Source organism: Brachyhypopomus gauderio, unplaced genomic scaffold, assembly GCF_052324685.1.
Source record: "Brachyhypopomus gauderio isolate BG-103 unplaced genomic scaffold, BGAUD_0.2 sc86, whole genome shotgun sequence".
Taxonomy (NCBI): domain Eukaryota; kingdom Metazoa; phylum Chordata; class Actinopteri; order Gymnotiformes; family Hypopomidae; genus Brachyhypopomus; species Brachyhypopomus gauderio.
In genome coordinates this window covers 860,403-883,435 of record NW_027506907.1, presented here as the reverse complement: position 1 = coordinate 883,435, position 23,033 = coordinate 860,403, and the positions used below count along the sequence as shown (strand labels likewise).

The window sequence follows — 23,033 nt, the reverse complement described above, 5'->3', positions numbered from 1 at the left end:
CACACACACACACACACACACACACACACACACACCTTTTCTCTGTATTTCTGTTGGCTGTCCTATCATCCTGTCACACTGAGTGTGATTTCCGAGCTGTAGTGGATCTTGTGCCGTGGTGCGTTTCCTTCTCCACCCTCCGTGTAGTGGGGGCTCCTGCTCTCCAGATGGCTGCGTGCAGGTGGAGGCAGGTTGGGGGGGGGGGCGAGACACAGGAGCTCCACCCGCCACCGGCCTCCCACACTCCATCAGAGGAGCGACAGTCTGACGGCTCACTGAGTCAGGCAGAGAGAGTGAAGGAGAGAGAGTGAGAAAGAGAGAGAGGGAGAGAGAGAGAGAGAGAGAGAGAGAGAGAGAGAGGGAGAGAGATTGTTATTACTGCTGCTACAAAATATGTTAATCGAGCAAAATGTTCTAAACTGTATTTCCGATGCTTTTGCAGTATTGTGCTACATGCAGTTGTGTCAGTACTGAACTGACACTAAGATAGAGAGAGGCAGAAACACGGAACAGAGACACAAAGATGGAGAAGAAAAAGTGAGATATCAAAAGAGACGGAGAGATGAAAAGAGAGAGGGAGAGAGGGGGTAAACATTTTAACCAGAGTGAAAAACAACTCAGGCTTCTGGAGATGTCCAGGTCCAGGGGTGAGATGTTACACACACTAGTGGTATGTGTGTGTATGTATCTTGTCACAGTGTAACTCAACCAACTTTAGCTGCTCTCACAGTATTTTCTTGCCTGAAATGATGACGTTTTGTTTAACACAAAATCAGCTTGCTGAAAGACTAGACCTACTTAGTCATTTCCCAACAGTCTGGCCACGCCTCTGGCAGCTGGCTAATGAGCGGGGCTCCGCCCCTGGCAGCTGGAAAACAAGTGAGGCCCCGCCCCTGGCAGGTGGCAAATGATCGAGGCTCCACCCCTTGCAGCTGGAGCACCTTAATGCCCCTGCCTCATATTCCGTCACTTTGTGCTCTTTCTGTGTCTGCCCTCCCCTTCACCACTCTACCCCCCCAGGTTCATTAGGCTGTTGTCTTGCTGCCAGCTGTGCAGACCGCGTTTGTTTGTCCTGCCGCTGTTTGCCGTTGCCTTCGCTCATCCAGATGTCTGTCTGGATCTGCCGATCCCTTCGCTCTGTCTGCCAATTAGATGCTCTCCACCTCGGACTGGATGCAGCGGGTCAGCACCAGCTGGTATCCCAGCATGCCTGTCACCCAAAGCCGCCAGGCCTGCGGTTCTTCCGAAGTGCGTGGAGCCGTTCTTGCGTTCGTGGCTGCGTGGCTACGTGAAGCAGTCTGCCACATCAGTGCAGCTCTGCAGGCCCGATTCGTCTGCAGCACGGAGACGCAGTAGCACAGTCAAACAGTCCAGACCACCCAGGCTTTTAATCGTCTCTTCGAAGAGCCTCACGCTGTTAAATAAGCTCACGCTGTCACGTTTCTCCAGGAGAGGAAACCAGCAGTGGCTGGAAGGCTTCCTTGGCTGGCCTGCTTTCAGCTCCACCCCCCACCTCCATCCCCCCTGGTGTCCTCCACCCTCACAGACTCCACCCCCCACCTCCATCCCCCCTGGTGTCCTCCACCCTCACAGACTCCACCCCCACCTCCATCCCCCCTGGTGTCCTCCACCCTCACAGACTCCACCCCCCACCTCCATCCCCCCTGGTGTCCGCCACCCTCATAGACTCCACCCCCCTGGTGTCCTCCACCCTCACAGACTCCACCCCCCACCTCCATCCCCCCTGGTGTCCTCCACCCTCACAGACTCCACCCCCCACCTCCATCCCCCCTGGTGTCCGCCACCCTCATAGACTCCACCCCCCTGGTGTCCTCCACCCTCACAGACTCCACCCCCCACCTCCATCCCCCCTGGTGTCCTCCACCCTCATAGACTCCACCCCCACCTCCATCCCCCCTGGTGTCCTCCACCCTCATAGACTCCACCCCCCACCTCCATCCCCCCTGGTGTCCTCCACCGTCACAGACCCCACCCCCCACCTCCATCCCCCCTGGTGTCCGCCACCCTCATAGACTCCACCCCCCTGGTGTCCTCCACCCTCACAGACTCCACCCCCCACCTCCATCCCCCCTGGTGTCCTCCACCCTCACAGACTCCACCCCCCACCTCCATCCCCCTGGTGTCCTCCACCCTCATAGACTCCACCCCCACCTCCATTCCCCCTGGTGTCCTCCACCCTCATAGACTCCACCCCCCACCTCCATCCCCCTGGTGTCCTCCACCCTCATAGACTCCACCCCCCTGGTGTCCTCCACCCTCATAGACTCCACCCCCACCTCCACCCCCCCTGGTGTCCTCCACCCTCATAGACTCCACCCCCCTGGTGTCCTCCACCCTCATAGACTCCACCCCCCACCTCCATCCCCCCTGGTGTCCTCCACCCTCATAGACTCCACCCCCCACCTCCATCCCCCCTGGTGTCCTCCACCCCCACCTCCATCCCCCCTGGTGTCCTCCACCCTCACAGACTCCACCCCCACTTCCATCCCCCCTGGTGTCCTCCACCCTCATAGACTGCACCCCCCACCTCCATCCCCCTGGTGTCCTCCACCCTCACAGACTCCACCCCCCACCTCCATCCCCCCTGGTGTCCTCCACCCTCATAGACTCCACCCCCACCTCCATCCCCCCTGGTGTCCTCCACCCTCATAGACTCCACCCCCCTGGTGTCCTCCACCCTCACAGACTCCACCCCCACCTCCATCCCCCCTGGTGTCCTCCACCCTCATAGACTCCACCCCCCTGGTGTCCTCCACCCTCACAGACTCCACCCCCCACCCCCTCAGCCTCATTTTAGCACAGAGGCTCAGACGTGCCAGCGATGCCTCACCACAATCACTAAAGAACAAGAGAGACGGTCTGACCTTGGATCAGTTATTGAGACTGCTGAGATCATAGACAGGGAGGAATCTGATCCCAGAACAGCATGATGACTCTGATACCAGACCTGCTTGCAGTTATGTCCCTCACTTTCATCATGATTCAAAAGTTTCCATGTTTAAAGAAAGAAATAAAATAGGCTAAGCAACAGTTAACATAAGTACAGGATTATGCAGGGGTCAGTTCATCTAGGATATGGGATGGTGTTTTCTATAGATCTGAAGACATGCTTGAGAAGATCTGTTAAAGCATCTGGATATAAATGAAGATATTGATAAGGTGTGTCAATAAGCCAATAGGTATTAATACGGTGTATTTATCGGTCTATAGGTATATATATTGATAAAGTGTGTCATTAGGTACAGGTATTGATAAGATGTGTCTATAGGTTTATTCATCATATTCAGAACACAAGAATTTGTTGCGCTTGAACAATACTCCCCTCTCTCTCTCTCTCTCACTCTCTTTCTCTCTCTCTGTTTCCCTTCTTTCTTTCTCTTTCCATTTTTTCACCCAGCTATTTACCTGGAGTATTCAAGGTCAGCTGGCAAAATAGTTTTGAAAATCCTAGTTCTGGAGAGCTATTCTCAGTGTTGTAGCATTTGTGTGTGTCTGTGTGTGTTTGTGTGCATGTGTATGTGTGCGTATGTGTGTGTGTGTGTGTGTGTGTGTGTATGTGTGCGTGTGTGTGTGTGTGTGTGTGTGTGTGTGTGTGTGTGTGTGTGTGTGTGTCTGCGTGGTGCACTCTAATTGAACATACTGCCTTTTAAGGAAGATGGCAGAGGGGTAGGATGCAGCACACACACACACACACACACACACACACACACACACACACACACACACACACACACACACACACACACACACACACCATTTGGCCCTTGAGAGCATTTACCCACTCACTCCTCCATTAGCTGCTCAGTGGCGCCAGCCGACCTGGCGGGAGGAACCTGTGTCACACACCAGTGTCATCAAAGTGAATCACTGCAGGTGAAGTCACTGCCCCCAGTGTGAGTCCTTCCTGCACCTGCAGGGGGCACCAGCGAGGGCTCCACAACAACACCTCACACGTTTTCACTCCCTCCTCTCTTTCTTGATCTCTCTCTCCCAGTTTCTCTCTCTCCCCCCTCGTTCTGCCCCTCCTGCCTCCTCTCATGTCTCTCTGCATGATCTCATTTGTGTAATTGCCCCGTGTGTTGGGGATTACCCTCCCCTAAGTGTAGTCTGCCTGGGAGCTCCCTCTGCACCTACCCCCCCCCCCCACTCCCCTCCCTCTGCCCCTACCCCCCCCACTCCCCTCCCTCTGCCCCTACCCCCCCCCCACTCCCCTCCCTCTGCCCCTACCCCCCCACTCCCCTCCCTCTGCCCCTACCCCCCCCACTCCCCTCCCTCTGCCCCTACCCCCCCCCCCCACTCCCCTCCCTCTGCCCCTACCCCCCCCCACTCCCCTCCCTCTGCACCTACCCCCCCCCCCCACTCCCCTCCCTCTGCCCCTACCCCCCCCACTCCCCTCCCTCTGCCCCTACCCCCCCCACTCCCCTCCCTCTGCCCCTACCCCCCCCCACTCCCCTCCCTCTGCCCCCACTCCCCCCCCACTCCCCTCCCTCTGCCCCTACCCCCCCCACTCCCCTCCCTCTGCCCCCACTCCCCCACTCCCCTCCCTCTGCCCCCCCCACTCCCCTCCCTCTGCCCCTACCCCCCCCCACTCCCCTCCCTCTGCCCCCACTCCCCCCCCACTCCCCTCCCTCTGCCCCTACCCCCCCCACTCCCCTCCCTCTGCCCCCACTCCCCCACTCCCCTCCCTCTGCCCCCCCACTCCCCTCCCTCTGCCCCTACCCCCCCACTCCCCTCCCTCTGCCCCTACCCCCCCCACTCCCCTCCCTCTGCCCCCACTCCCCCCCCCACTCCCCTCCCTCTGCCCCCCCCACTCCCCCACTCCCCTCCCTCTGCCCCCCCCACTCCCCTCCCTCTGCCCCTACCCCCCCCCCCCACTCCCCTCCCTCTGCCCCCACTCCCCCCCCACTCCCCTCCCTCTGCCCCTACCCCCCCCCACTCCCCTCCCTCTGCCCCCACTCCCCCCCCCACTCCCCTCCCTCTGCCCCTACCCCCCCCACTCCCCTCCCTCTGCCCCTACCCCCCCCCACTCCCCTCCCTCTCCTTCGAGTGTCTGCTCATGTTAAAGTCCCCTCACTGTAACATCACACCTCTTTAATTTCACAATTGCTCTCCATGTCTATAAGCAACGTGTTACTAAACTACAATGTTTAAACATGTTTAAAATGATTACTGTTCTCTCTGCCCCCCCCCCTTTTATTTCAGAAGGATCTCCCATTGCCCCGCAAGAGCAGCAGGTAGAGTTCTACCCGCCCGTGTGTCTGTCCAGCCCAGTGTGCTGATCCTGTGTGATACCACCGTTCCCTGTGTGTGCTGTGTTATTAACACAGGCCTGGTAGTGTGTGTGTGCTGTGTTATTAACACAGGCCTGGTAGTGTGTGTGTGCCGCGTTATTAACACAGGCCTGGTAGTGTGTGTGTGCAGTGATATGAACACGGGCCTGGTAGTGTGTGTGTGAAGTGTTATGAACACAGGCTTGGTAGTGTGTGTGTGCAGTGTTATGAACACAGGCCTGGTAGTGTGTGTGTGAAGTGTTATGAACACAGGCTTGGTAGTGTGTGTGTGCAGTGTTATGAACACAGGCCTGGTAGTGTCAGCTGTACCACGAACAGGTTGAATGGCTTTTTTCAGTAAAACATTTCGACTTTGTCCTCAATCCATACTGAAATATGGATCAGCTGAATAACGCTGCAGGAGATCACATATCTGTTGAAGGACGTGTTCCATATGAGAACGTTTGACTATGAGGTAACAATGGCAGGTGACCAAATCCCGGGAATCTAAGATCACTTTACAATACTGCTGCGTACTGTGGTGTGTATGGTTTCATACCTTATTCTCTTTATTTACAGTATATTGAGATCGTTTGAAAGTTTTTGAGAGAATAATTCCTTTATACAAAAAATAGAGATCTGCTTTAAATCGATAAAAGATCCCAAGGGTAGCCATGTACAGACCACCACATACACCCCTGCCTGCCATGACCCATCTAGCGTGTCTGATAATGAGCTGATGGGTTGAATCAGGCATGTTGGGGAAGAGTGCACACGCACCAAATCAGAACCAAATTAGTACCTGCAGTCCAGTGGAACCCGTGAACGGACCACGGATGTGTCTGGGTCTGCTCCAGGGCTCGGATCGAGGCAGAGGGAGCTGTCCGTGGTACTGGAGACTGTACATGCGGAAGTGCATTATCTGTGCCTTAATGGACTTCATTCATTAATTTTACACTTTTATGCCATACAGTAAATTCCTGTGAAAAAGCCAGTTCGCACTTCACAGCTTATATTAACTTAATAATATTTAACAATCAGTCTGGGAAGAGCAGGAGCTGTTTGTTGCTACTATTGACACTACATAGGAACCTATTAACGGAACCTCTTCATGAAAGTGTACACATTACACACACACAGAAGCACCTCCAAGATAGGCAACTGCTTAAAGCTCCAGGACAGTGGGGGCCCCTGGGGGACGACACACTTTAAACTACAGCAGTGGCGATGTGCAAAGTTTGCAATGACTATATGAGACCTGACTTCCCTATGGGAGGGGGGGGGGGGGGTGGGGGATTTTTGCCTAGGGCCCCAACAGACTGTAGAATCGCCACTGCACACACACCTGTCACACTGTCAGGGCTGATCTCTGGGGATGATCAATTCAGGTGTGGGGGGAGGAAGCTGGACTGAGATGGATGGAGTGTTCAGTGGAAAAGCCCACACAGTGTTATTGTGTGACTGCACACAGCTTACTGCACGTGTTCAGAGAGCTGCACACAGGAGGCAGCGGAAGTCCAGTTTCAGCACTAGAATTCTGATTCAGCACTTCAATTTAGATTCAGCACTTGAAATCAGTAATTGTGTTCAGCTTAAGGACTCGATTCTTTATTCAGCATTCGAATATGGCATCTCTTAGCAGACTTCAGGTTCTGGCTGTTATGGTTATCTGAATACCTAACTTCACACACACACACATGCAAACACTCACATGCAAATGCACATACCATGGCATTTTGTTTATAAAATAACATCATCTGCCACACAGCATCTGATCCACAGGATTTATAGAGTAACATCTCTAGGCCCAACTATGACTAAGGTAGATGCACACACACACACACACACACACACACACACACACACACACACAAATGTATGTCTAAATACATATCTGTCCAGACACTTACATTTTTTTACTCAAATTATGTATTTTCTCTGTGTGTGTGTGTGTGTGTGTGTGTGTGTGTGTGTGTGTGTGTGTGTGTGTGTGTGTGTGTGTGTGTGTGTGTGTGTGTGTGTGTGTGTGTGTTTGAAAGAGAGTGTGTCCTAGCTTAAACCTACTGAAATGTCATCATGATTCCTGCTTTGAGGTGTTAAGCAGGATGTGATTTTATTATGTGTATGCTGGTGTTTGTGTGGTCATTGTGTGTTATGTGTGTATGTTGGTGTTTGTGTGGTCTTTCTGTATTATGTGTATGTTAGTGTCTGTGTGGTCTGTGTGTATTATGTGTATGGTCTCTGTGCTTTGTGTGTGTATCAGTGTCTGTGTGGTTTGTGTGTATTATGTGTGCACATATTACTGTTTATGTGGTCTGTATATTATATGAATGCTAGTGTTTATATGGTCTGTATTATTTGTGTGTACATTAGGGTTTGTGCAGTCTTGTGTGTGTATGCAAATGTTTGTGTGGTCTGTGGGTATTATTGTGTGGTCTGTGTGTATTTTGTGTGTGTGTTAGTGTCTGTCTGTATTATGAATATGTATGTTAGTGTTTGTGTGGTCTATATTATGTGTATGGTATTGTTTGTGTAGTCTATATTATGTATATGTTAGTGTTAGTGTGGCCTATGTTATGTGCATGTAAATTAGTGTGCATGGTTTGTGTGTATCTATCTACCTTGGTCATAATAGGGCATAGAGATGATGTCACTTTATAAACAATATTATGGAAAACAGATGGAGGGAGAGAGAAAAGGAGTGAAAGATAGAGAGAGAGAGAGGGAGAGAGAGCTGCACGTTCTTTTCGGACCAAGTCATGGTAGCCAATGGGATTTGATCATCTAAGGATGAAGCCACACCCAGGAAGTATGTGGTATATCATGCAAAACCATCAATATGAACCCCCACTCATCAGCTCTCTTTCACTCTTTCTCAGTCTTTAGTCACTCTTATTCCCTCTCACTCTTATCTTTCTCATTCTTTTGCTTGTCTCTCTTTCCTTCTCTTTCTTTTCATCTGTTGTTCCCTCTTTCCCTTGAGTCATTCATATTTCCATTACGACTGACACCGCCCCAAGCTTTGTGCTCTGATAGGCTTTTAGTGACTAGGTCCACACACACACACACACACACACACACACACACACACACACACACACATACACACACGCACACCCCTCCCTTCCTCTTTCTGTCTTGCTGTCTTCACTTCCTGGGTTGGCACGTTACCCTTGAGAGCCGCCTCCTCTATGCAAGCAATCTCTCTCTCTCTCTCTCTCTCTCTCTCTCTCTCTCTCTCTCTCTCTCTCCCTATCCTCTCTCCTGTTCTCTCTGTTTGTGCGCACACACACTAATGTAGACAGCGCACACACACAAGCGTGTGTAGAAACAGAAGCCAGTGTCATGGCGTGTCTGAGCTAGCCTGCTGCTCCGCACGACTCCGCACACACGCGTGTGTGTTTTCACACATTCGGCACCTGCTGTCGCCCTCACCGCCGTGGGCGTGTGTGTGTGTGTGTGTGTGTGTGTGTGTGTGTGTGTGTGAGAGAGAGAGAGAGAGAGAGAGTGGGTCAGCCAGCCTCGTGAGCAACATGTTCCGCCGGACGAAAAGGTAAACGCGTGTGAGCAAGAACAGAAAGAGTGAGAGGATGTGAGGAAGAGAGGATGTGAGGAAGAGAGGATGTGAGGATGAGAGGATGTGAGGATGAATGAACGAGTGCACAATGGGATCTAGAACAACAATGTTGTCATTCTTGTGCAGTTTCATGTGTGTGAGGAGTGAGCACTCTGAGCACACAGAGGGTCTCGTGTGACAGAGATGACATGGCTTACTGATGATGATAATGATGATGAAGAAAATTATGATGGTGGTGATGATGAAGATGCACTTGTTGTTAACCCTGATCTGGCTCACACATTTGTGCTGTCTCATAGTCACTTTCACTTTTTGCTTATCACTTGTGTGTGTGTGTGGGTGTGTGTGAGAAAGAGAAATTGCTGATTTAATGTGTTTATGTGTATATTTTGTGTGTGCGCTTATGTCTCAGTATTCATTTGGGTACATAACGGATGTGTGTGTGTGTGTGTGTGTGTGGTGATTCTCTGTGTAACAGCAGATTAGAGAGAGAGTAGGAGAGAGAGAGAGAGAGAGAGAGAGAGAGAGAGACTGTGATAGAAGCCATTCTTTGAACACAGGTCAGATTCTGGTCTGTACAGCATGTGTTCAAATGACAGCCTCTCTCTCTCTTTCTCTCTCCTTCTTTCTCTCTTTCTCTATTTTACCCTCTCTTTGTCTGTCTCTTTCTATTGCCAGTGTGTGTTCTGTGTGTATGTTTGTGTGTGTGTGTGTGTGTGTGTGTCTGGGTGTGTGAGAGAAAGAGAGGGTTATAGTTGGTGGATTCACACATAGATATGCCTGCAACAGCCCAATGGCCAAAAGAGCTATGCTAATATATACCTCCCACAGAACGCGCTGTGCTAATCTCTTTCTCTAATCCCAGACCTCCCTCTGGACACACTGTGCTAATCTCTCTATCTCTAATCCCATACTTTCCTTCAAATGCACTATGTATATGTGTATGTGTGTGTGTGTGTGTGTGTGTGTGTGTGTGTGTGTGTGTGTGTGTGTGTGTGTGTGTGTGTGTGTGTGTGTGTGTGTGTGTGTGAATAAATGTTTAAAGACCTTTCATGTGAATGTTATGTTTGATGTTAGGTTTGGTTTTGAATGTGTTTGTGAAGAATATGTTTGATGTTTGGTATGGAAGTTTTGTATTGGTAAGGGTGTGTGTGTGTTTGATGTTAATTGCTCTGAGTCTGTTTCATTCTTTTCCTCTCTATGTGGTAAGAAGAAAGCAAGGGAAAGAGCTAAGTGGGAGAATGAAAGGTAGATGTGAGGAGGTGTCTGAGAAGAAGTGTGAGGAGGTGTCTGAGGAGAAGTCTGAGGAGGTGTCTGAGAAGAAGTGTGAGGAGGTGTCTGAGGAGAAGTCTGAGGAGGTGTCTGAGGAGAAGTCTGAGGAGATGTGTGAGGAGGTGTCTGAGGAGAAGTGTGAGGAGATGTGTGAGGAGAAGTGTGAGGAGAAGTGTGAGGAGAAGTGTGAGGAGATGTGTGAGGAGGTGTCTGAGGAGAAGTGTGAGGAGAAGTGTGAGGAGATGTGTGAGGAGAAGTTGTGAGGAGGTGTCTGAGGAGAAGTCTGAGGAGATGTGTGAGGAGGTGTCTGAGAAGATGTGTGAGGAGGTGTCTGAGGAGAAGTGTGAGGAGGTGTCTAAGGAGTTGTCTGAGGAGATGTCTCAGGAGTTGTCTAAGGAGATGTGTGAGGAGGTGTCTGAGGAGAAGTCTGAGGAGGTTTCTGAGGAGGACTCTGAGGAGGTGTCTGAGGAGGTCTCTGAGGAGATGTCTGAGGAGAAGTCTGAGGAGGTTTCTGAGGAGGACTCTGAGGAGGTGTCTGAGGAGGTCTCTGAGGAGATGTCTGAGGAGAAGTCTGAGGAGGTTTCTGAGGAGGACTCTGAGGAGGTGTCTGAGGAGGTCTCTGAGGAGATGTCTGAGGAGAAGTCTGAGGAGGTTTCTGAGGAGACATGTGAGGAGGTGTCTGAGGAGAAGTCTGAGGAGGTGTCTAATGAGAAGTCTGAGGAAGTCTCTGAGGAGGTGTCTGAGGAGAAGTCTAAGGAGGAGGTCAGTGCGAGTCTGTGGGTGACTCCAACCCCACCATCGTTACTGGTCCATTTTTCCTTAGGCCACACCTCCATCATTTCATAACCCCTCCCACAAATCACCTCAGCCACAGCAGCCACTGAGAAAGAACATGGTAATAACAAGCATTTGAATCACTGCTGCACATTACACGTCCTGAACAGCCACACTGGCCATCTGCCATCTAACAAGGGCAAAAAAAGTCCTGTAGAAGATACCAGATATGCTAATTCTCCACGGCATGGGCACAGCTGATACGAGTCTGTTTTGATGAAGAACCTCCCTCCCCCTCTGGTTGGCCCATAGCAGCAGCCTGTCACCGGGGTTAGCGTCAGAGCTCGACTACAGCGGCTCCCTGCTGACTCCAGGTCAGCTAGGGTCGCACACGCTGTGAGGGGAAGCGTGGGAAGGGCAGACTTTAAAGCTGAACTGAGAACAGGAGGTTAGCGGGTTAGTGGTGCATGTGTATGTGCCTTCACACTGAGGTGCTCCCTACATGTATTTACATTTACTGCATTTAGCAGGATATCTCTTCCCTGATGACGTACAAAAGTGCTTTGGTTCACCCGTCCTAGCACCAGTGGGTCATAGTTCACAGACAAGTCCTGGCAGAGACAGAGAGACAGGGAGACAGGGAGAGAAACACAAATAAAAGATTTTACATATGGATGGTCATGTGTTTTGTTCCTCACTCGGGCCTTCTACCAGAGGCCTGAGCACACACACACACACACACACACACACACACACACACACACACATGTTTATTTTCCTGTCTCAGTGCATACCAGCTTGATGGGGCCCTCAGACCTTTAACTAATTGCACTAGCATAACAACGTCAAAGCAGCCACTCTGTGGTCACATGGAAACGTATTAACACGGATACTAAAATCACTTGGAACCAATCGATTGTTATTATTGGGTGCTCCTTGTGCCTTCCTGCAGGCGCCGTCTTTCATCTTTCATCTTTGAGTCCGACACACATCTGTTTGTCTTGCCAGATGTTGTAGTGGCTGCTGTGATGTTAGGAAACTTTTTGAAAAAGAACTGATAAATATTCTTGTTATATAGAATATAGAATATTCGAGATTATCTTGTTAGAACCTCGTTGAATAAATGTTATGATAAACCTCGCTTGCGTATATACTGCTGAGGAAGAATCTGATGGTGGTTCCATGGAGAAACTGCAGTGTTAGATGTAGGATTAGCTAGTAAAAATCAGAGTGTAGTACACAGTTTCCAGAGAAGCTGGACATTCTGGAGGAAGGTCCTTCATCAGCTGTGTAAGCATCGGTGCTCCTACAATGCATTTTAGTTTCAAGAGTTCCAGGCACACATACAGTACATGTTTAACAGAAACACACAGTATATGTACACTACCAGTCAAACATTTGGACAAATCTAGTTTATCTAGTAAATCTAGTAATATTTTCTACATTTTTGACAAACACATATAATAAGGTAAAATAATGACATAACACACGACTATGCTATATTAAAACAAGATAGATGGTTTAATAGATGACTATAGATTGTAAAGTTCTTCAGAGCTTTATATATATATGATAGAAACATATACAGTATATGTATATATAACAGAATATAACAGAATGATATATAACAGAAGCACATATAGCATATGTAGATATAACAATGCAGGAGTAGTGATGAATTACATTACCTTCAAGTGCCTTAGCATTATTCAAGTGCCTTTGTAAAAGTGAGTGAGACTACTGGATGTACAGTGAGTCTGAGTCCATGAGTCTACAATCAGTCTGGGTAAGTGAGTCTACAGTGAGTCTGAGTCCATGAGTCTACAATCAGTCTGGGTAAGTGAGTCTACAGTGAGTCTGAGTCCATGAGTCTACAATCAGTCTGGGTAAGTGAGTCTACAGTGAGTCTGAGTCCATGAGTCTACAATCAGTCTGGGTAAGTGAGTCTACAGTGAGTCTGTGACCATGAGTCTACAATCAGTCTGGGTAAGTGAGTCTACAGTGAGTCTGAGTCCATGAGTCTACAATCAGTCTGGGTAAGTGAGTCTACAGTGAGTCTGAGTCCATGAGTCTACAATCAGTCTGGGTAAGTGAGTCTACAGTGAGTCTGTGACCATAAATCTGCAGGGTTGCCAACTCTCACGCATTGAGTGTGAGACACACGCATTTGACCGTCTTCACACGCTCTCACGCCACACTTCCGATATCTCACGCCGAAAAAAAAATCTAGTTTATTTACCTGTGATCCACATCTATGATTCAATGAGTTACTAGTTCGCTCTGGCGCCAACAACTGGTGATCGATCGATCGCGATATAATACTTAATTTGTGTCCATTTTACACCCCGCCCGGTAACAACTTACATTCGCCACCCACCCCCCCCGTCAACAATCGCCACCTCCTCCAGGTTCAAATCTCACTCCAAGCGATCTTGAAAAGTTGGCAACCCTGAGTCTGAGACCATGAGCATACAGTGAGTCTGTAACTATGAGCCTGAGTCTGTGAGTCTATAAGTGAGTCTGAGTCCGTGAGTCTACACTGAGTCTAAATCTGTGAGACTACAGTGAGTCTGAATCTGTGAGTCTACACTGAGCCTGGATCTGGGAGTTTACAGTGAGTCTGCTGAAATTAAGTCCACCAGGGACAGGGACAGAGAAGCCACGTAGGCTGTCCGCAGTGTGTTTGATGCAAACAGAAGCTCTGACTGATGAATGAATGTTCAGCCGACTAAACAAATGAATAAACAGCAGGATAGATGGATGTGTGTGGAGATTGAATTGGATGGATTGATAAATGGATGGATGGGTATGCAGATGGACAGAAAGATGATGAGGATGTGTGCAGGCTCCAGTGTGGACTCTCGTTCCACTGTGCAGTCTGTTGTTTTGAATCATCTAGAAAAACACGCGGTAACTGACCCTTTGCTTTGTGAGTATCATCACCTAACACCCAAACTCCCTCTCAGATCTTTACTGTAACTGTTTCCACTTGCTGTGCTGTCAGTATGAGGTTCTGTCATAGGTGTATTTGATTTGGTATTGATAGGTTTAGGTCAGTGTCATGGTAGCAAAATGAGAAAAATGCCCGTCATGTCCACCTCACCATCGCCCTTCGGCCCGTCCACCTCACCATCGTCCTTCGGTCCGTCCACCTCACCATCGCCCTTCGGCCCGTCCACCTCACCATCGCCCTTCGGTCCGCCCACCTCACCATCGCCCTTCGGCCCGTCCACCTCACCATCGCCCTTCGGTCCGCCCACCTCACCATCGCCCTTCGGTCCGTCCACCTCACCATCGCCCTTCGGCCCGTCCACCTCACCATCGCCCTTCGGTCCGCCCACCTCACCATCGCCCTTCGGCCCGCCCACCTCACCATCGCCCTTCGGTCCGCCCACCTCACCATCGCCCTTCGGTCCGCCCACCTCACCATCGCCCTTCGGCCCGTCCACCTCACCATCGCCCTTCGGCCCGTCCACCTCACCATCGCCCTTCGGCCCGCCCTCCTGAGTGTAGTTATTTCCAGCACAGAGGAGCTTCCAGTAGCACCAAATCAATGCAACAAGATAACACGCCAGCTGATGTCTCCACACGGCTGCCATATTAATAAACAAACAGCAGGTGATTGACTACAGATGCCACTCTGCCATTTGCCAGGTGGCAGTTTGACTACAGTGGGGAGGTGCTGTAATTTAATTGCAAAATCATGGCATCCAATAACCAGAAGCTGTTAATTAACAAAAATGTATAGTACCAGTTAAAAGTTTGGACACACCTACACATTTATTTTTACTATTTGCTGAAGGTGCATCTAAAATGCAGTGTTTTGAAAATGTATTCATACATTGGCTAACAAATTTTTCAATTTATATTTTTCTTAGAAACAAACTTAAACACAATCCTTTTGTTACAAAGATATCAAAAACATACATTTAGTCAGCCGTGTTCAGACCTTTGACTGGTATTCTCATTTCTGCTAGTGTAATGTCCTAAAGCGGAAACACTTACGGCAAACCATTAGCCAGCAGGTGTTTGTTTGTTCAGCACACAACCCAGGTGACAGTGTGGTTTCTGATTGGTCGCTTATATAACACTTCGACTTGGTGCAGTCCATGGATTCACTCTAGCTCCCAGTGGTAGAGTCTGTAGATATCACACCATAAGCATCTGTGGTTGAACAAATATCGGTATTGTTTTTGCATCTGTGTAATCACTTCGATTCTTTGTAGTGTATATTTAAATTATATATTCTGTATTTTATTTCTTTTCTTTTATTTATGTTATGAATGTTGTGTATTTTTATATATGAACAGCTCACCAGGCGGTTGGTGTCATGTGCTGGTCATTTGATTGGGCTGTCCTCTTCTCTGTGCTCATGTTGCCACGGTAAATATGACATCACAAGGGTTAATCACCTCTAAACTCTGTGGCACTACTGACATCACTGTTTGGGTTTGTCAGTGGCCTCACAAGGTTTTTGTGCGTGATCCCGGTGAGGGTGAGCGGGGTTTACGGAGAGTGAAATCTGCTGTCCACCGGACCCGGGTCCTGCCCGTCAGGGTCTCCACTGTGATGTCTGAGGGGCGGGGCTGTCTTTGGATTTGTCTGCTTCAGCTGAGAGGCTGTAGTCTGGTCCCTTTTTTCAGATTTATACATTATAGCCCAGTTTCTGTTGGTCAGGAACTGATGCTTATGATAATTTAATATTTCATATCAACATGTAGCTAGAACAGTTTAAGGCAGAGTACTGTATCACAGTGTGATGTTTGCTTTAATGCCCGTTTATTCTTTATGAACCTGCTAATGCAATTGGGTTTCTAAGCTCTGTTTGTGAGGGTCTGTGAGGGTCCAGATGCTAGGTCTGGACCAGTTGCTCTGTGTGTGTGTGTGTGTGTGTGTGTGTGTGTGTGTGTGTGTGTGTGACACACTAGTTCTGGACCAAGTGTTCTGGGTGTGTTAGACGCAGCCCAGCCCTTCTCCCTCATACACTCTGCTCTTAGGTTAGCTTTGCTGTATAACAGAACAGATCTGATCCACCTGCATCTCGGCAGACTTTATTTTCAATGGAGAAAACAGCCTCTGTCAGGTCCCTGTAATGGGGTGAGAGAGTTCAGATGTAGCTGGTGGGGGTGACACGTGCTCTGCTGGAAGACAGGAGCAGAGGAGAGCGAGCGTTTGAAAAGGAGGAGAAGTTATTTCAGAAAAGCAGGAGAGGTTATTCTTTTTTGGGGCTGAAATGAGTAAGGTGTTTGTGCACTGTGATTGCGAGTGAAAGGTGTGTGTGTGTGTGTGTGTGTGTGTATGTGTGTGTGTATGCGTGTGTGTGTTTGTGCGTGTTTGTGTGTGTGCGTGTGTGTGTGTGTGTGTGTGTGTGTGCGTTTGAGAGGATATTGATGTTTGGAGTTGTGGAGGACAGAGGGGTAGTTAGATGACTCAGGTTTTTGTGTCCCACCCTTCCTCAACCCCTCCTCTTCCTCTTCCTCTCCTCCACTCCACTCACTCCTACATTTTGATGTGACTGTGTTTTAACAGTTCTCTCTCTCTCTCTCTCTCTCTCTCTCTCTCTCTCTCTTCTCTCTCTCCAGTTCCTCTCCTCACCCCACCCACTCTCTTGCACACGCCTGTCTGGTTGCCAGCCTATTCTCAAAATGTCGTTTTTCTTTTTTTTTCTCTAACTTGCACTTCGCACTCTCTCGTTTTTGTTTGTTTTTTACGCCCTTCGTGTTTGGCACCCCCCCCCCCCCCAACTGTGCCTGTCCTCCCACCACAATTGCTTAGCAACAAGGGGGATCATGTGATCCTACAGGGTACCACACCCAACATCTTACACCAATGCTGGATGCTCAAACACACACACACACACACACACACACACACACACACACCACAAAAATGCACAGGACTGATCACTATGGCCCAACACTCTTTACTCTTGTTAATCTCTTATTCATTCTTCATACACACACACACACACACACACACACACACACACACACACACACACACACACCCCTGGTAGATATAGAACTCCAATTGCCTTCCTGTTTCTTCAGGACTCTCCCTGTGTCCTTCTGCTCACGGCACCTTTAACATCACTGCATAATAGGAAAGATGTCAAAGAGCTTGAAAACGTCGTCATTTGTCCTCGTAACTTGTCTCCTGCTGTCCTGTATTGCATCTGTTCCCGCTTGGTGCTGTGAAACATTAAAGGTGCACTCCTGCATGGGGGCCGGTCCTACTTGGCGCTTTATGTAAAAGTGTTAAAGGTACAGTCCTGCATCTGGAGAGAAGTTAAACAGGTACAAATGACAAATTAGCACTGGTCATTTTTCACTGGCAGTTAATAGATTAACTGTGAAATGTGAAGGACATTTGTATATGTGTGTTTTGCACGTATGTGTGTGTGTTGGGGAATGACATTTGAATTGTTGTTAAATTAAGTGTTGATTTTATGTGTTTTGTTGACCAACAGGAGTGTGTGTGTGTGAGAGAGAGTGTGTATGTGTTCACATGCACTCGTGTGATGTATGCGCAAAGTATAGTCTATTGTGGATGGAGCTAAGATCCAGCAGAGGTTACAGACACACACACACACACAACCCACAGGCATGCTCACTCAGGCATGACCAGAAACCATGGAAATGAGATCTAGAGTGTCAATCTCTTCTACTCTGTGAGCTTGTCCCTGAACAGTGAGTGTGTGTCAGGCCTGTCCACTCAGACAGCACGGCCCTGATTTTCTGGATCCAGTCAGACAGCACGGCCCTGATTCCCTGGATCCAGTCAGACAGCACGGCCCTGATTCCCTGGATCCAGTCAGACAGCATGGCCCTGTCCTGGACCCTTGCGTGGTGTTGGGACCCACTAAAGCTGCTCTGTGCAGCTGAGTGAAACCGTACCTGATTGGTCCTCATTGGCAGGACTGCAGTGCTCATGACATTAACTTCCCACCTCCTGTTTGCCACTGCTGAGTACGTAACCCTGTATACTGATGTATTTGTTTGTTCTAAAAGGAGAGGGTGCTAGTTCAGTGGGGCAGTAGTCCCAAACCATGTACTATCTAGCTAACCAAGCCACAACCCCACTAAAATACCACTAAAACAACACTAAAATACCACTAAAACAACACTAAAACCCCACTAAAACAACACTAAAATACCACTAAAACCCCACTAAAATACCACTAAAACAACACTAAAACCCCACTAAAACCCCACTAAAATACCACTAAAACAACACTAAAATACCACTAAAACAACACTAAAACCCCACTAAAACAACACTAAAATACCACTAAAACCCCACTAAAATACCACTAAAACAACACTAAAATACCACTAAAACAACACTAGGGTGACCATATTTTTGTTTGGGAAAACCAGGACACTGGGGGGGGGGGTTAAGTTGTCGAGCGGGGGGGGCGAACGTAAGTTGTCGAGCGGGGGGGGGGGGGGGGGTGGGGGGGTGGTGAACGTGAGTTCTTTCTCCGCCAGTTGAGTATGATGAGGCTCAACTGATCAGGAATTCCGTGTCATACAGCGACGTGCTCAGGGTCCTAGTGCCTGTAGAATTAATGGCCCGATTTACGGAATTTAAAAACCAGGACATTTCCACAGTTTTAAAAAATATCCCGGGACGCCCGGGACAGGACGTGAAATACGGACATGTCCCGGGAAATACGGACGTTTGGTCACCCTAAACAACACTAAAACCCCACTAAAACCCCACTAAAATACCACTAAAACAACACTAAAAACCCACTAGAACAACTTTAAAACACCAGTAAAACCCCACTAAAATGCCATTAAAAGCCCTCTAAAAAAACAATAAAACTACACTAAAATACTACTAAAACAACTCTAAAACCCCACTAAGACAACACTAAAATACCACTAAAATACCCACCCAGCATTTCATTTACATCCATGTCATCCAATAGTCACGTAACCCTTTGGTTACATAGAGTAGGTGTCAGTGTAATGTCAAAACTGAACATGGATCATCAGAGCCCTCTGATTTTACCAGCCATAATGACCATGCAGTTTATTATGAGGGCTCATATGAGCCCGTCCATCTGACAGGTGAGGTTCGTACTATGCAGGGCAAACAGTCACATATAAAGACAGACGACCACTTCTGGATCAGAACAGCCCGCTGCTGCTCAGACGCTGTATCCCCTGCGCTGGTGCTGACGTCCAGGGTAGTGACACCTCGGTCCCTGTTCAGCTCATCCAGAAGAGCCTGAACTGCCGAATGGCTTTTCATATCCGTGCAGTGACGGTTTTTATGCTCAAACTTGCCAGTATAAATTTACACAATAATTCAATATGACATTTAAACAAGGATATCAGTGTTACTGCAACAGATTAATCGGAATCTGAAGTCAAATGTAGATATGAGGTTTCATTTATAGCTGTGGTTCACTTCAAGTGAGGGAGTTGCAGGTTCTAACTGTGTACACATAATCCCCTGTGCTCTTCAATGTTCCTGTCAATCATTTAAAAGAGGCGGTTCCCAGAAGGACACGCCCCTAGTACAAAGATCCATGATGGTTACATTTACATTTTGCATTTTACATTTACATTTACGGAATTTAGCAGACGCTCTTATCCAAAGCGACTTACAAAGTGCTTTGCATCCGATCACAGAATTCATCCTAGGAAATAGTACGGATAGGCCAGAATTCAAGATACCATTGAGTCAGACTACTACTAAACTACAGGAGTCAATGTCATTACCTAGTGTTTTGCAAGTTAGACATTTGCCAAGAAGCACAAATAACCACAGACAGACATACAATTTAAAGAACAACGGTAAGTGGTATCAGCTGAATTAGTGCACTGGTAAAAACTGAACAAACAGGTGGGTCTTCAGTCTACGCTTGAAGATAGCAATAGACTCTGCAGTCCTAGCAGCTAATGGAAGATCGTTCCACCATCTTGGAGCCAGGATGGAGAATAGTCTGGAGCTTTGTCTTCCATGAACTTTAAGCGTGGAGTTTCGAGTCGAGCCAAGCTTGAGGTTCTGAGTGTTTGCTGTACAGATCGGCTTTTGACCATGGACAACTCGTTGTCCAACGTTACACCCAGGCTTCGTGCAGTTTCTGATGGTGTTAACAAGGTGTTCTCAAAGGAAACTATGAGGTTGTTGTGTGGGTTTGGGGTTCCTGGAATGTATAGAAGCTCAGTTTTGCTAGGGTTGAGCTTCAAGTGGTGATCAGTCATCCATGAAGTAATATCTGCCAAGCATGCCAAGATACGCCTAGAAACCTGGATGTCAGAATGAGGGAAGGAAAGAATTAGCTGGGTGTCATCAGCATAGCAATGATAAGAGAAACCATGAGACAAAATAATGTCACCAAGGGAACAAGTATATAAAGAGAAGAGAAGAGGGCCTAGGACCAAGCCTTGGGGGACACCAGTGGAAAGTTTACATGCACTGGATGTAGATCCTCTCCATGTTACCTGATAGGAACGGTCTTCAAGATATGACTGGAACCAGAGCCAGTCACACCGAGACTAGAAAGAACAGACATGAGGATGTTGTGGTTGACCGTGTCAAAGGCTGCAGAAAGATCTAGAAGAATTAAAACTGATGATAGCTTGTTAGTCTTGGCAGCATGGAGATCTCGGTCACTGCTTTGAGGGCAGTTTCTGTTGAGTGTGCCCGTTTGAAGCCAGACTGATTAGGATCATGGAGTTGGTTCTGGGTGAGGAAGAGAGATAATTGGTCATACATTGCTCATTCCAGAGTTTTTGATAGAAAAGAAAGAAGTAATACCGGTCTGTAGTTGTTCATGTCAGTGGTGTCAAGTGTTGCTTTTTTCAGGATTGGTACCACCCTTGACATCTTGAACACGGTAGGTACATGACCCGAAACTAAGGAGTTGTTGATGATTGCTGAGATGAACGGAAGGAGTTCTCTTGACATATTCTGGAAAAGAGTGGAAGGAATTGGATCCAGTGGGCATGTAGTAGGATTGCTAGAAGTCAGACGTTGATGTGTCTTGTCTGAGGAGAGAGGGGACAAAGAAGCCAAGGAGTTGAGTGTTGGGTTAGAGATACTAGTAGGAAGGTTGGGAGAAGGACTGATGGACTGCTGCAATCTTCTCTTCAAAGAAGATGACTTGCGTGGGTTGGATGCAGATGATTCAAATTTCTTTCTGTACTAGGCTGATTTTGCTGATGTGACTTCCAGTGAGAACTTTGAAAGGAGAGATTGATATGAGTGGAGGTCTGAATCTAGGCGACTTCTCTTCCACCTCCTCTCTGCAGTTCTTAGATGTCTCCTTTGGCTGCGAAGCACTTGACTTAGCCAGGGGGTGGATGGAACAGATCTCTTAAACCTGGGGGAGGGAGGACACAGAAGATTGATGGATGAAGAGAGTGTAGAGAGGAAAGTATCAGTAATTGTGTCCAGTGTGAGAGAAGACAGACAATTCTGATGAGGAAGGGAGGCAAAATAGTGGCAGCAAGGGTTGAGGGATTGATGGAGCACAAATTTGGGTGAAAGTATGAAGAATGTAGAGGGGAAGTGTGAGTGGAGATGGCAGGGAGGGGAAAGAAAAGGATAGAAGGTGATGGTCTGACAGGTGGAGTGGGGTGACTGTGATGTCCGATGTTGCGGTGGCTCGTGTAAAGACCAGGTCCAGAATGTTGCCTGCTCTCTGAGTCGCAGTGGATGGGTTGATGGCGAGGTCAAATGAAGACAGCAATGGAAGGATGGAAGATGAATGAAGTTTGTTGGATGGAAGGTTGAAGTCTCCAAGGAGAATGAGTGGGTTTGCTTCAATGGTGAATTGACTAAGGAGGGTATAAAGTTCGTCAATGAAGTTCTCAAGGGAACCTGGAGGGCGATAAATCACAATGATGTGAAGAATAGTGGGGTAGGATACAGTGATAGCATGGAACTCAAAGGAAGAAATTGAAAGAGCTGAAAGGAGAGTTGGGTGAAACGCCACTCTGGAGATAAAAGTAGACCTGTGCCACCTCCCCTTCCAAGGCGTCGTGGGGAATGGGTGAATGAGAAGGCAGAGGACAGAGCAGCCGGAGTTGCAGAGTTCTCTGGAGTGATCCAGGTTTCGGTCAGAGCCAAGAAGTGTAGCGAGTGGAGGGATGCAAGAGCTGAGATGAAGTCAGCCTTCTGGACAGCCGATTGGCAATTCCAGAGTCCTCCAGTCACTGTGATTGGAGTTTGTGGTGAACATTGTGGGTAAATTAGGTTATTGGTGTTGCGATGGCTATGATGGTATCTATGTGCTCTGTGGGATACATACACAGGAATTGGCAGACACATTATGGAATAGAACAAGCTTTATGGATACTAGTAGGGAAAGAAAATGGCAGAATAAATTGACACTTACCTGGGTTAGAGATTTAGTGTCTTTGGAGGAAGGTAGATAAGGCAAGGAGCGTAGAATCACTGACTGAGGTCAGAAGCTACTGCAAACCACAACATCTGTAGTGGAGTTGTCCTAATTTATCTGTTTTAGTTAGTGCAATCTGAATGAGTTCAGGGGTCAGAGACAAAGACGTGTGTGTGTGTACAAGAGAGACAGAGGGAGGCAGAGAGAGAGAATTAGAAAGAGAGAAAGACTGAATTAGAGAAAGACATAGAATAAGTGTCCTTTTTCATGCTCACTCTATTTCTTAAGGACTTACCCTGCACAGATGCTGTAGTGTTTGAGAGGCAGGACTGGTCCTCACAAGATAAAACTCCATCCGTGTTCACTAAAGCTAAACAGCTACATTCATTTGAATGAGAGGTTTATGAGTGTCACCTGTGACGTGTGAAGATGTCACCTGCATGACATATTAATAATTACAACATTTTAATACTAAACTGAAGGAACCCAGGCTCAGTCTCCATCACTACTATCATCCATTACTCTCTCTCTCTCTCTCTCTCTCTCTCTCTCTCCTGTCTCTCTCCATCTCTCACTCAGTAGGGTGCTTGAGAGGAAGCATTAGTGGTGAGTGTTATTCAGGGCCTCCCTGCCGTCTGTCAGCTCTGTTGGCCAGTCCTAATGCACTCCCTCTAAATATTTCACTGTTGTCGTTCTATGCATGTTTAGGTGTGTGTGTGTGTGTGTGTGTTCATGAGAATAGTTATGGACTGCAAAT

General features: G+C 48.2%; 1 protein-coding gene across 1 annotated transcript in view; it reads left to right on the top strand.

Annotated features, from left to right (window-relative positions):
• Positions 1–10,515: 10,515 nt before the first annotated feature.
• The window catches only part of mast1a (microtubule associated serine/threonine kinase 1a), a 54,459-nt gene continuing 41,941 nt past the window's right edge, over positions 10,516–23,033 (top strand). Inside the window, 2 exon segments of the mRNA XM_076991794.1 lie at positions 10,516–10,902; positions 13,983–14,494. Of these exon segments, the coding sequence (XP_076847909.1) occupies positions 10,516–10,902; positions 13,983–14,494 (899 nt within the window).